We start from the raw sequence: 14229 nt of genomic DNA on the forward strand, positions 1-14229 counted from the left end.
CATAAAATAAGAGATTTATGAGCTTGTCCATATGAAAATAAAACCTTCTGCACTGCACAGAGCATCATATGTGATGTCACAAGCAGATGAAAATCTGAGAACATTTAGTTTGTATTATAAACAAAGGAATAATATCCCTAAACTGAGATGAAAAAAAGACTAACAAACCAATAGAAAATTGGGCAAAGGTAGCAAACAGATGATTTATAGAAATAGAAACACCAGTGGCATTTAAGTAAGTTTAAACAAAAGTTCTCATTCTCACTCTTTTTAAAAACATTTTTAATGTTTATTTATATTTTGAGAGAGAGAGAGAGGCAGAATGTGAGTTGGGGGAGGGCAGAGAGAGAGGGAGACATAGAATCTGAAGCAGGCTCCAGGCTCTGAGCTGTCAGCACAGAGCCCGACGCGGGGCTCAAACTCACAGACCGCGAGATCATGACCTGAGCCGAAGTCGGATGCTAAACCGACGGAGCCACCCAGGCACCCCTCACCCTCACTATTAATAAGAGACATCAAATTCAAACCATACTGGAAAATTATTTCTTCTGTGTAATATTGACAGGACACAGAAGTTGACCTTGAATTTGTAGGTGAGGCTTTGGGGAACAAGGCATGTTGATCACTGCAGGTGGATCTGAAAGCAGCACAATTCCCCCGAAGATACATTCACTTTTTGACTCAACAGCCCAATTTGGGAATCTATTCCATAGAAAACTAGTTAAATTAATTATAACACAGCCACACAATATAGCTGTGCAAAAGAACATGGGAGACTTTTATGTGCTGACATAGAATGGTCTCCAGGATATACTGCTGAGTGGAAGAAAGCAAAATGAAACAAGATGCTGACAGTGTAGATAGTAAGCTTCCTTCTGAACACAAAATATTTATCTGCATTTGTTTGGTGTGCACAAAGACTGGCAGGATAAACAAAAAAACAGTAAAAATGGTTACCCTGTATGGGGCTAGAGGCACGGAGATTGAGAAGGGACTTCTGTGATCAATGCAATAAGATCAAAGTCTGAAAAATGACACCTGAGGGAGACTGCAAGACCTTCTCCAAATAGCGGAGACTGCTGAATACTGAAGCATGAAGCTTGACAAGTAAGGGAATGCAGCATTTGTGCTAGCATGTGTGATAGAACACTGGGCAGAGGGATGGGAAGACACCTGCTTGTTTCAAGTTTTGTAATTGAGTCCTTCCACACCTCTCAAAGAATCATGGGCACAGGATGCAATGAATGATGTCAGCACAGCTTTGGGCCTTCCCTAAAAATATTGATCCTATAGACTTTTCTACAGAATCCTAATTAAGGCTCAAGGAAGGCACCGGATGGTTTCTGGGAGCAGGGGCGTCCCAGGATGAAAAGGGTCAAAATGACCTAATTATAGCACAGGATGGGCCAAACAGATCAAGAAGGTGAAAAAGACGAGAGGGGGGGCGCCTGGGTGGCGCAGTCGGTTAAGCGTCTGACTTCAGCCAGGTCACGATCTCGCGGTCCGTGAGTTCGAGCCCCGCGTCAGGCTCTGGGCTGATGGCTCAGAGCCTGGAGCCTGTTTCCGATTCTGTGTCTCCCTCTCTCTCTGCCCCTCCCCCGTTCATGCTCTGTCTCTCTCTGTCCCAAAAATAAATAAACGTTTAAAAAAAAATTAAAAAAAAAAAAAAAGAAAAAAAAGAAAAAGACAAGAGGGGAAGAAAACACTCTTGAAAATGCTTTTGGGGGCTCATAAACAGGGAAGCTGGGAGCCAATCACCAGCCTTCTCTGCCTGCACAAGAGGGAGAGCCAGCTTGGCCAATACCATGGAAAGGACACTATCTCCTTTTCTAATTAAATTCCTTAAAGAGTGGGCTGATTTATTAATTTATAATAAAATCTCTGGTCTAATTAAAAATGGTACTTTCTCCCAGCTGATGTAACTTCACCATATTTCTGATTCCCATGTAATTGAATCTGAAAACAATGATGCTGAGTGATAGCTTGGGATATTGCTACTTACTGTGAAAATAAATAATAAGGAAGGAGAATGCTGCTTGGCTTGTTTCAGGGAAGTTTAAATCACCTCTTTCTCACTTCGACTGAATTTTAACAACATTTAAAGATAATATGATATTTCCCATAATGAAACTGTATAATGTTGGCTAATTTATGGGAGAGGTTTACCTCTCTGAGGCTTTAGCATCCCGTTAATTTGGCCCACAGTTTGCAAGGTCTCTGAACTCCCCCACCCCTATCTCATATCCTCAACCTTAAATTCCAGGATTTGTTTTTTTCTTTCAACCCATTGTACATAATACTGCTCATATTTATTTAGCACTCTGCAAATTGGAAGACTTGTGACATCTATTGTCATGTCTCAACTGCTCTGGGAGAAGGAGGCAAGGTGGGCATCATGTGGCAGACAGAAGGGAGGCTCAGAAAAGTCAACACTGGTCATCCAGGATCACAAAGTCTATTTACACAGCTTGACCTAGAACCCAGGTGTCCTAACTCCTGATTGTGGGCATGTTTAACATTTCCAGCCAAATGACCAAAGCTTTTGGTTTCTAGGTTCCAAGAGATTCACAGGGCAGCTAGTTGTGTTATTCACTGAATGATGCTTGACATTTTTTCTTGGCAAAACTCCTGTTTGCTGCTTAGGAAGGAACCGTGTGTGTGTGTGTGTGTGTGTGTGTGTGTGTGTGTGTGTGTTTCCCCATGAACTCACCTGCTTGGTTGTCCCGTATGTGTATGTTTCTAGGTTTCTGGCTGGTTGAGGAGGAGCAAATTGGCATGGGAGAATGTTAGAAATGATCCCTTTCTCTATCCTTGAAGTTTAAGAAGAAAGCACTCTAAATAATTAGGATATACCCATCTTCTTTCCCTTCATACCTCAAAGGTTTGCATACCGTATTCCTGTTTTGCATACTATAATAATTACTTCTAGAAATAGTTACTTCTGAACACTAAGCCCCTTCTTTTTCCTACTTACCCCATTTCTTCAAGAGCCTTTCTTCTATTGACCTCAGCAGTTTTATTCCTGATATTTATGTTAATCTTCTAAGTCTTACACATTCAGAGCGAAGAGTTCTGGCAAGAGGCCCTTTCCAAATGTCACTATGTGCTTTTTAGCCAAAAATGAAACTCTAAGGTTCCCAAGGAAACCCAAACACCTGTTGACTATGTTTTTTCTTCACTTTTCATCTAATTGCAATTTACCTAATTCACTAGAGCAGTGTGAAGATTAACTGTCCTCTGGTTTCTTTCAAGTCTATAAAGGATTTCCGCCTCCTCAGGGCATATGTTCTCTAAGAGAGACAGAAATGAAATACTAATAAGAAATTTCATGTACAGCAGTCTCAAATAGTCTGTGCTCTGTGTTACCATTTCAGGCAGTTGGTGTCTCCCTACCACCCTCTGACAAAGGCTCTGGTCATGCGGTCAACAGCCCAGTGTGAAAGGCCCAGACAGACGCATGAACTTCTTTTCAAAGCCCGTTGGAGGAAGTGCATTTTAACTACCCATTTAGGTGCTGAATCAGGCCTGGGGTGCCTGCTGGGAAGGAAGAGGGATTTGGCTGCTATCATATTTTGGCATAAATATTTGACAGCTTGTCCCTCCCAATGAAAATTTCTGATGCCTTAAAGGGTAATCTTCCCTTGGCTTCTTCCCGGTATTGTTGACATTTTGTGCAGGATAATACTTGGTTATTGGGGGCTGCCCTTGTGCGTTATGGGATGTTTAGCAGCCTCCGCAGGCTCCACACACCAGGTAAGAGTCCCCTACCTCTGAATGTGAAAATCCCAAATGTCTCCAGAGATTGTCAAATGTCTCCTGGGGGCACGACCATCCTGTTTGAAAGCCAAATCCTGTGTGAACACTCACGGTATTACTTGGATTATGGGCAACCTCTACAAAAAAGCCATCCTTCAATAGGCTCATGGGGCTGTCTTGGAGGTCCAGCAAGCGACATCCCCTTCTGCTCCCCCTGCATGAGGCTGAGAGGACGCACAGTTTCCCAAATGATGTGTCATCCAATTCACTGCTTAGATATTTTGTTTCAGATCCTTTGCCCAGTTTCTTTCTACCCTGGCAGCCAAAGATGGCTAATTTGCACAGCATTAAGTATTATTTGCTCCCCCCACATATTCCACAACAACAAGGGATTTTTTACTTTGCAATTCTACTTTGCAAGCTCCTGTTTAAATGTTTCAGGCTACCACACATTTGAAGTTGAGAAGGTAGCACTGGGGGTGCTGTGGTAATGATTGGGGGGAGAACGTCCGTCAAAGAGTGACAAACTCCAGGAGGGGGGCGTCTCTTCCCTCCAAAATGTCTCATTAGGGTCCCAGACTTGGCCTCCCTCTCCTCTATATCCCACAGTCCAATTTAATTGAGCGACGGCCTCGCCACGGCACACTGCTCTTTCGACAGGAGGGTAAACTCATTCTGTCCATCATGACATTTGCTTTCTTAAGGGCCTCACAATATGCAGCTTAAATAATTAAATTCAGGTCACATCTCAGCCTCCCTTTTCAAGCTTGTCTGAAGGCATGGTGGGTTTTTATTTTTTTCTTCTGATGGTTACATTTTGACCATGTGATTTTTAGAAGCCAGTGGGGTTTTTGCTTCTTTGGTTTTATTGTTGTACATGACACTTCTTCCCACTGAAACCCCCAAACCTCAGCATAGTACAAACCCCCTCCAAAAGCTGAACAAGGGCTGTGGGTTTTCTGATGGTGGACAAAAGGTGACAGAGAGAAACTTGAGACCCTGGTTACTGTAAGGGTCTCAGAACAGCCTGCTTGTCATGGTCAGTACTTTTCATTTGTCACCCAGGAAAGTTTATTGCTAAGAGATGAATCCCTTGTGTTTTATTGCCTGTGTCCATTTACCTTGAGTTGGGATGAGCTTGTCAAAAATAAAGCAAATCTTTAAAATGACCTAATAAGAGTGAAGTTCCAGGAAGGACTAAGGACAGCTCTTACCTGGAGTGTCCATTTTAAACAATAGATTTCTCTGGGGGAAACTGGGAGTGATTATAATGAGTTTGGATTTTGTTTAACCTAATGCTGATTTTGCATATTACAGAGATTTGTCATCTTTAAGTCATATGCCAGATGAATGCTTTAAAATAGAGGCAACTTTGTGTGAATTTTCTATAATATAGCAAAATCTGATTGCTCTATTAATAGCCAAAGTCCTCGGCCTTGGGAAGGCAGGGTGGCAGCGTTTTTAAAATTCATCATCTCTGCATAATTAGTTGTGAATCTCTAAGTATTCAAGCTGAGGAATTAACCAGGACCTGGAGCTGTTATCCTTCAGGGTCCCTTTTAATATTGTTCCACAGTCATCATTTCCTTGTGTTTTTCTAATTACTGCAAAACCAATTGTTTTTAACTCAACTGTCCTAAGTCTTTGCAATTTGTTGAATGTAATCACCTTCAAAGGAAGAAAGTACACTTCGTGTTCAGAAAATTGGAGCTTGATTAGATCAGAATCATCAGGTGGCTATGTGACCCTGGTTCTGAAGCTTCACTTATTTGACATGATCATTACAGTTTGAGGGCATGGGGCTCAAGGAAGGAGGGAGTGTTCTTGAAAGTGAGCTCAAAAGTGTGATCCATAGATCCTCGTGGGATTTAATTTGGAGAAGCAGATTTATGAAAACTCAAAAGAAATAGGAATTTAGCTTTCTTACTCTGAGAAGCCAACAGTATGGCCCTGGGCAGTAGAACACAACTGTTTAGAGTCCTTGATGATCTCCTCACTTAGATGGTGCCTCAGGTTTAGAAGCATCCAGGGAGCAGGGCTGTCACTAACCTGGCCTCAACCCCCAGTGTCCAGCATTGGTATGGACACCAAGCAAGGGCCGAATAAACCAAAATGAACTAGTTTAGAGGCCAATCATCTTCTTTGCTTTTATTCTTTTGCCAGTCTCATTTACCTATCCAGTTATCCAGTTCAACATGGAAATTTTCAAAGAACAAATATGGCAAGAACAAAGGTTTTCAATCTTGATTTGTCTCTTTCAGATCTCAAGGGTATGATGCATTTTCATCAGTAAGACTGACTGTCTGTGACAACAATTCCCAAAGTGGGGAATAGATTATGAAAATCAAGCCAGGGTTCATGGAGCCATATGAAAGAAACAAAAAAGCAACGGATTCTGAAATGCCTCCTCAGCACCCATGAAGAATCATCATTGAAGAATAAGCTAAAATTCTACATCCTTAAAAAAAAAAATGGAAAATGGATTCATTGCTTTCTCTAGCACAGCCACCAGGGAAAGAGAAATGTCCTAGTAGGTAGCAACTCTGGGTCTTTATTTCTCGGAACAAGGAAAAGTCCAAATGGAGCTTGATTAGAGGAGCTAACCAAAGGCCTTAACAAGTTTTGAGAGTTAGTTATAATTTTATTCAATATTTATGATGTTGTTTAACATTTATTAAACTAGGCCTTGTGTTAAGTGCAGAACATAAATGAGGGGCAATCTTGGCATTAGTGAGAGAGTTTACTGTGCAAAGAAATAAGTACAATCTCAAGTGACGAGTGGCAGAAATAAAATCAGGGTATTACAGGAGAACAGACAAGGAAGAGTAATTGAGGTATGGCTGATGGAGGAGCATCTGGGAGGACTTCCTAGTCTGAACTGAATCTTAAAGACTAAGTTAGTAGGAGTTACGTGAAGGTTAGAGAAGAAAGGTATTGATATGAAAGATATTCCAGGAAGTGAGATCACAAGAGCAAAGGTATGGAAGACCCAAACAGCATCATGTATTCAGGACAGAGGGAGCATTCTGATGACACATAAAATTTGAGACAATAAATGGAAAAAGATGAAGTAGGAAAGGCAAGGCCAAGGTGGGCCTTGCAAACCTTATGGAGGAGGAGATTGGATTTTTGTTTGTGGGTAATGGAGAGTCCTAGAAAAGCTTCCAGCAAAAGGAACAACATGATAGGATGATGCATTTGTGGGGGGGGGGGGGGGGGGGCCGGGCAAGTGGGCTGTGTGGACCAAGGAAGGCCCTACAGGAGCACTGGTAGAGGAGCTAGAAAGAGGGAATATTCGAGAAGTATGTGGTAGGGAAGCCAGCAGGCTCTCAGGACTGCCAGAATGTGGAAGGTGAGAGAAGAAAGAGTCCAGGAAAACTAACTTCACAGACTATATTCCTAAAAGAAGGGCAAGACCACCAGTTAAGACAGAGAGCCTGGGAAGTAGACGTTTCTAGAGAGAAAAAGACCGGCTTCAGTTTGTACTTCTACCATTGAGGTACCTGGGGGGATTGGTAGTGGTGGTGCGCAGCCTGGTAGAGGAGCTAGAAGCTTGAGAGACAAGCATCAGCTAGAGACTGTTATTTGATTTTTTACTAACCAGGTCCAGCAGGTTTGGCAGGGGTGAGACTCCCCTACCTCCCTTCAGAGATCGGGGCTCCATTGCTGCAGCTCGCTGGGTCTTGCCTCATCTGACATTCTGCCCCTCGCTTGCTCTCTCTCCCCATCCCCTTCCACCTCTGCCCCATGCTCATGCCTTCTCCAAGCCCCTGTATGCAGGAAAGAGGCAGGAATGTTTGTTATGCCTAGCTTGGCAAATGAGAGTGGGCATCTCTGTGGAAACAAAGCCAGAAAATTACTTCTGTTGGAAACCTCACCCGCTGGGCCACCTACCCAGCTCCTAAATCCTGCTCCTGCTGCTCTGCTCTAACAACCTGGAATTTTCAAATATATTTCAAAGTTAAGCTAAAGAAACCAACCTTGAAAGAAAAGACGTGTATTTACTTTAGTGTTTTATGAGCCCGTAGGCAGGGTTTTGGAAAGTAGGTTTCTTTGGCCACATTCAGTATGATTTAAAGAAGCAAGTGGGGAGGAGAAAACAAGGGAATGTGGGGTCACAGGACACTCCGTTTGAAAGGAAAGGCCTCCCAGGCATGCTGTCATTGGCAGGGCAAGTGGCTAATGATGGAGCAGTGGCCTGGGGGAGGGGTTGGTGGGTAGTGTATGGGGTGCGAGGCAGAGGTCCCTCACTCTGCATTTCCCACAAACCATGGAGGGACAGACTGCCAATGTCAAGTGCCTTCCTCTACCTGTGGGAATTTGCAAGAAGCCAGGGAGAGAGGGTGTATTTGAGAAAGGACCATATCTTGGAGAACATCCAATAAAGCTTCCTGGTCTACTGGCAATTCCATTCTGCAGGGTGGGGACCTCTATTACAAAATCATGTTACTTAAACAGGCAAGGGTGGGTCACTTTCATAGGTGCATGTGATGAAAACCAGGAAAAATGGTGACTGGAAGGGAAGACAATCTTAACCACATATCCAGGACATGCATTCCTTGTAGTGTTTTTCTCTGAATCGTTTCTATTTCCTTTTCATATCAATTTTGCCAGCATTTAAGAAGTTAACACTGCTGCATCCACCATACCTGCCCCTTCCTGGGGTTTCTTGGAAGCCAGCATGCACCCACAGCCACGCCAGCTGTCTGCATACATTCTTTCTTCCTGGCAACACTGTCATCAGCCAGGATGAGCGGCTGCCTGCTCTGTGAGGGTGTGTAGATGACAGAGCTCTGGCAACAAGTTCACTATTAAAGGCAGAGGGCAGGTGCCAGGCTAGAGGAAAGCATCTTCTTGCTGGTGGTGCTGCTTCCAGAGTTACTCTACCTAGACCTCAGCTTCTTATCCAAAGAAGCACCATTCGCTCATAGGCTGCAGCAATACTATGAAAGGAGCCACTCCTCTCAGATGGGATTTGCTCTGGGTAGAGAGATTAGGATGAGCAAAGTGAGTATATTGAAAAAACAACTCAGTCTGAGACTCCCTTCCTTTTGCAAAAAGATCAAAAAGAAAAGTTAAAGGAACAATTTCACTGTTTACCAGGATCCCTGGCCATCCCCTAATGTTCATTCCTGATTGCTTTGCATGACTCATTTAAACAGAGCAATGTTAAAATTTGCACCCTAGAGTAAGTTCTTTCATACTCCAGTAGCTGTTCATTGACACAGTTTGGTTTAATCTCTTTCTCTCTCTCTATTAAGTTTATTTATTTATTTTGAGAGAAAGCACAAATGAGCACACATGAAGTGGGGGGAGGGGAGGAAGGGGCAGAGAGAGAATCCCAAACAGGCTCCTCACTGTCAGTGAGGAACCCCATGCAGGACTTGATCCCACAAACCATGAGATCGTGGCCTAAGCCAAAATCAAGAGTCGGATGCCTAACCGACTGAGCCACCCACACACCCCTGGCTTAATCTGGTTTCCTTTTCCAAGATGCTTTCAAATTGCCTTTGGACCATCTTCCTCTTCCTCCACTTACTTCCCTCCAAACCCCACCCACCCCTACTCCCCACTGGAAGCCCACTGCCAGAGGGAGAGACAGGATCACTGAATACAAAGCTTGTATCAAGCTACATATGGAATCATGGAACTCCCCCTCAACCTCTGACATCTTTCTACACCGGGCTCCTAAGACACCACACTTCCCTGGGTCTACTGCTCCCTCCCTACTTGCTTCTGCTCAGTTTCCTTTGGGGGCTGTTTCTTTTCTCCCTGACCAGTCAACTTGGGAGGACCAAGTCCTCTCTCTATCAATACTCCTTCCCCTCCTGGCCTCACTTGGATCTGCTATGTGCTGATGCTCAAATTTACATCTCTAGACCAGACCTCATCTGCTGAGCTGCAGATGCCTATAGTATGCTGCCTACCCAACACCTCCACCTGCTTCACAGGCAGCTCACACTGAGCATGTCCAAGATGCTTCTTCAAGCTCCAACCTCAGCCTTCTCCATTTCAGTCAGTCAGTCCCTTCCAGGACCCAAACATCAGATCCACCCTTGACTCTGCTTTTTCCTTTACCCCCACCCTCTAATCTATCAATAAATTATGTTGTCTTTTTAACTAGACCTGGAATCAGACCATTCTCACTCCCTGTGTTATATTAGATGGATGTGGCTATTAATATTTAAGTTGAACTTAATTAAAATAAAAAATAAAATAGAGGAAAAAATGGAATGGGCCAAGTAAGAACTCATACGAAAACAAGAGCAAAAATTAAATTTAAAAATTAAATTTATATTTCCTTTCTTATACTAGCCACATTTCAAGTGCTTATGGGCCACATGTGGCTCGTGGCTCTGGTACTGGACAGTGCAGATGGAGAACATTTCCATCCCTGCAGAGAGCATTACTGGCCAGTGCTGTTCACTCCTTTCACTGAGACCACCCTGTTCCAGTCACTAACATCTCTTGCCTGGATGACTATAATAGCCTCTGAGCTGATCTTGCTTCTTCAGTCTTCATGACATGGCAGCCAGAGTGATCCTTTGGAAATATCTCAGGTTATGCCTCTCCTCTGCCCAAGGTTATCTAAAGATCCCATGCATGTCTATCAGAGAAGAAGCAAAGTCCTCAGAATGGCAAGCAAGCCCTTATGAGCTCTGGTACCTTTTACTTGTCTGACCTCATCTCCCCCACCTTCCAAACTGATCTGACCACAACCATGCTGGCCTCCTGCCACTCCAGCCTCCAGGTGTCCAGCCTCCTGGGGTTTCTTGGAAGCCAGCATGCACCCACAGCCACGCCAGCTGTCCCTTTGGCTGGTCCCTTTGCTGAGCATGCTTTTCCCCCATATGTCCTCCTGGTTCACTCCCTCTACTCCTTCCAATCTCAAACACCACCTTCTCAGTGAGGCTTATTTAGACACCTTTTAAAAATGTTAACCTCCCCCCAGGGAGTCCTGCCCTCCCGTACCCCACCCTGCTTCACCTTGTCTTTTCCACAGCACTTATCTCCTTTCAGTAAATGATATGCATTTAGTAGTTAATCATATCTATTGTTTACTCTCTGGCGGGGAATTTTGTCTAGATACTCACTGCTGGAGAGCTGGCCCAGAGGAAGCTTTCAATAAATATTTGTTCAATAAATAAATGGAATTTTGGACTTGGAGGGGGCCGTGGAAATCATTCTTTTTTTAAATTTTTTTTTCAACGTTTATTTATTTTTGGGACAGAGAGAGACAGAGCATGAACGGGGGAGGGGCAGAGAGAGAGGGAGACACAGAATCAGAAACAGGCTCCAGGCTCTGAGCCATCAGCCCAGAGCCCGACGCGGGGCTCGAACTCACGGACCGCGAGATCGTGACCTGGCTGAAGTCGGACGCCTAACCGACTGCGCCACCCAGGCGCCCCGGAAATCATTCTTTAATGGAGCAGCTAAAGGTCAAGTTAGCTGGAGGTGAAGTGAGTCACTGTGGACCCACAGTAAGTTCAAGGGAAAAGCTTGGACAAGGAGCTGGCCTGCCCCTAGGTGTCTTCTGGGCAGTCTCATAACAATGACCTTCCCTTCCCCTTTCTCTGCCACAACCAGAGGGGCACTGACAAACCACAGGGAGCAGCAAGGACAACAAATGGGGGGACAACAACCTAACTACTATGCCAGGGGTATTTGTCACTTCCTTCCTGGTAAGACTTTGTATGACTTAACCATTGGTCTTGCTTCTCAGATGACTAGTAGGAAGCAAGGAACAAATTGGAGGCTCAGGTTAATGGCCAGTGCTGGTCACTCCTTTCACTGAGACCACCCTGTCCCAGTCACTAACATCTCTTGCCTGGATGACTATAATAGCTAGCCTCTGAGCTGATCTTGCTTCTTCAGTCTTCATGACATGGCAGCCAGAGTGATCCTTTGGAAATATCTCAGGTTATGCCTCTCCTCTGCCCAAGGTCATCTAAAGATCCCATTCATGTCTATCAGAGAAGAAGCAAAGTCCTCAGAATGGCATAGCCAGAATAGGCCCATATGTTATGTTGCCAAGACTCTTGGAAACTGGAAACACACATGCTTGATAGGTTTTCCCTAAAGCAATATAGCAGTCTTGTTTTAAAAAAGAAAGTCATGCTTTCATCATATAATTGATAAATTAGTATTAGAAAAAACGTTGATTAGTATGACAAAATGATTCTCCATTGCATTACTGAAATACTTTGGACAATCCAGAGTAGATTACAAGGAAAGTAGATCCCAGATCCCAGTTTGTGTTATGGGTCCATTTGTCCTCCTGTAGCTATAAGGAAAGGCCATCTGAATATACACATTTTTAAATGCCTAGGGATGATGGTTTTTCTGCTGCCAATTCTGATTCAAGAAGAAAATACAGTGAGCAAGTCTGAACTTCAGAAACAGATCTGTTCATAACGGCATGGCTCACAGGTGCAGAGCTACACAGCACGATATTAGTAAAAAGCCTGGAAGACTCCATCCATGGCTCACTGGATGATTTAACTTGCCAGAGGATGTAATTAAGAACAAAGTTATCTTTCTAGTCATTCCTTCATTACAGAGATAACTCAATTGGAGACTTTTTGGGAGATGCCAGATTTGGAAATAAAATCCTTATAGACTGCACTGAAATGTCATGAAGATTATACCAGAAAACAAATTGATACACATAGACAATCTTCTGTACATAGCAGAAAATTAGATCTCAGGACAAAACGCGGGGCTAAGATGTAAAGTCAAGGGTGGGGGCATGGAGGCAGAGTACTGTGAAAGGCAGAATCAGCGGCTTCCCAGAGAGAGAGGAGCCCCGAATGCCCAGGTGCTCCCAGAAATTACCTTGGGTGGCGCTCTTCATTGCTTTCACTAACTTGCCCCTTCCAGCTCCAAAACCATTATTTCCATAGTGCAGGTCACTGTCACTATCACTGCCACCACTGGCAGAGTACGCACACATTCTGGGTACCTTGTCCTGAATAAGTAATACGAGACTGTTAAGATTATTCACGCAAGTCAAAACGGGGCAGAACATCCTATGAGAATGGCAAACAGTTCACAGTTGGCTGTCATGGTGCGCACAGAATTCCATTCTGCTGCCCCACCCCCAAGAACAACTCTGCTTTTCCTTTCTATCTGCCTCACGCCGAGCTGGCACAGTTTACTCAATTATTGGAGCTGCAGAAACAGGGCTGTGGTAATGAAGCCATTGACCACTCGGAAGCCATTGTCCCAAGCAGAGGAAAGTCCTTGCATTTACCTGCTCTGCATTTTGTACCCTTCTTTATGGGGTCTTATTTTTCTCAAGTGCCTATTATGAGCTGCTCTTTTAAGCCTAATGGCTTATTTGTTTAACTGATCTCAGCATTGGCTTTCGAGTATCAGAGGGTATGAAAAAAATCAACCTTAAGCACAAAAGAATGCATGCTTGCCTAATTTATAATTTTCTTCTACCCCTTGAAAGGACAGGAGCCTTTAGAAGTGTGTGATTGCTAACCCGATATAATCCTTGAATCGAGTGAAAGTTCATGGGTTGAGGGACTCAGTCTCCCCTCTTGCTCACATACACACACAGCCTGACTCTTGAGACATCACTGGTGTGGTGATGCGGCCCTGCCAGGAATTGCTGAGGTGGTTGATGGTGTACAAACCATTTCCCCTTTGTGCATAGAATCAGAATACTAGATCCAAGATTGCAACCCGGTGTACGGAATTATAAAAGAATGTCTTTTAGGTTTGAAGGCTTTCCCGTTAGAGCCTATTATACCTCACCCATCCTAGACAGTTCAGGTACAGATGTATGGGATGGGTCTCTAAAGTCTGTTAGGGAGGATGTCATTCAGTTGGAAATTATAAAAACTCATTTTAGGATGTAAGCTCCCTCAGTTAGGGTTACAAGTTCAAGCAACAATTCATTTCCTTTATACCTTCATTCATGTATTCATTCATTCACCCATTTAACAAATGTTTATTGAGTGTCTATTCTGTGCCAAGAGGTGTGCTAGTCTCTGGGGTTACAGAGCTCAATACAAGAGATACCGGTAGCCCAGCAAGGATGATGTCCTCATGGATAAGTGTCCTGGCTGTGGTTCTACGGGAGCCCCACATCTAGAGTTCCAGCAGGACCCCAGTAACATTTTCTGGGTATGATGAGATGCACATTTTCATCTCTCCATTCAATAAACACTAGTGGAACCAGGCACTGTGATGGTGCTAGAAATATAAGCTAACTCTTGCTTCTAAATTTCCTTCCCTGGTAGTCAGCAAAGCAGGGTTCTAAGTTCCAAGCCACAGCAATCACTCTCTCAAATCAGAGCAGGATTTCCAGTGGGCAGAGCTGGGGCAGGATGAGGGAGAGAACCCCAGAGAGGGGTATGTATTTGGTGGGCATATATGTTGGGGGAAGAGTGTTCTTCACTCACATACAGGGGGACAGCAGTCCCTGGGCTGGCACTCAGTTGTTATTACATTTACTTTCTT

General features: G+C 44.0%; 1 protein-coding gene across 8 annotated transcripts in view; it reads right to left on the reverse strand.

Moving 5' to 3' along the window:
• Positions 1–14229, reverse strand: part of NCKAP5 (NCK associated protein 5) — a 983894-nt gene that overhangs the window by 41147 nt on the left and 928518 nt on the right. The window contains exon 18 of one of the 8 annotated variants that reach the window (XM_040474895.1): positions 12592–12724. The exons of the other annotated variants lie outside the window; for them this stretch is intronic. Within the exon in view, the coding sequence (XP_040330829.1) occupies positions 12592–12724 (133 nt within the window). The remainder of the gene's footprint in view (positions 1–12591; positions 12725–14229) is intronic. 8 annotated transcript variants of the gene reach the window in all.

The sequence above is a fragment of the Herpailurus yagouaroundi genome, unplaced genomic scaffold (assembly GCF_014898765.1).
Source record: "Herpailurus yagouaroundi ecotype Mexico unplaced genomic scaffold, PumYag 140, whole genome shotgun sequence".
Lineage (NCBI taxonomy): Eukaryota > Metazoa > Chordata > Mammalia > Carnivora > Felidae > Herpailurus > Herpailurus yagouaroundi.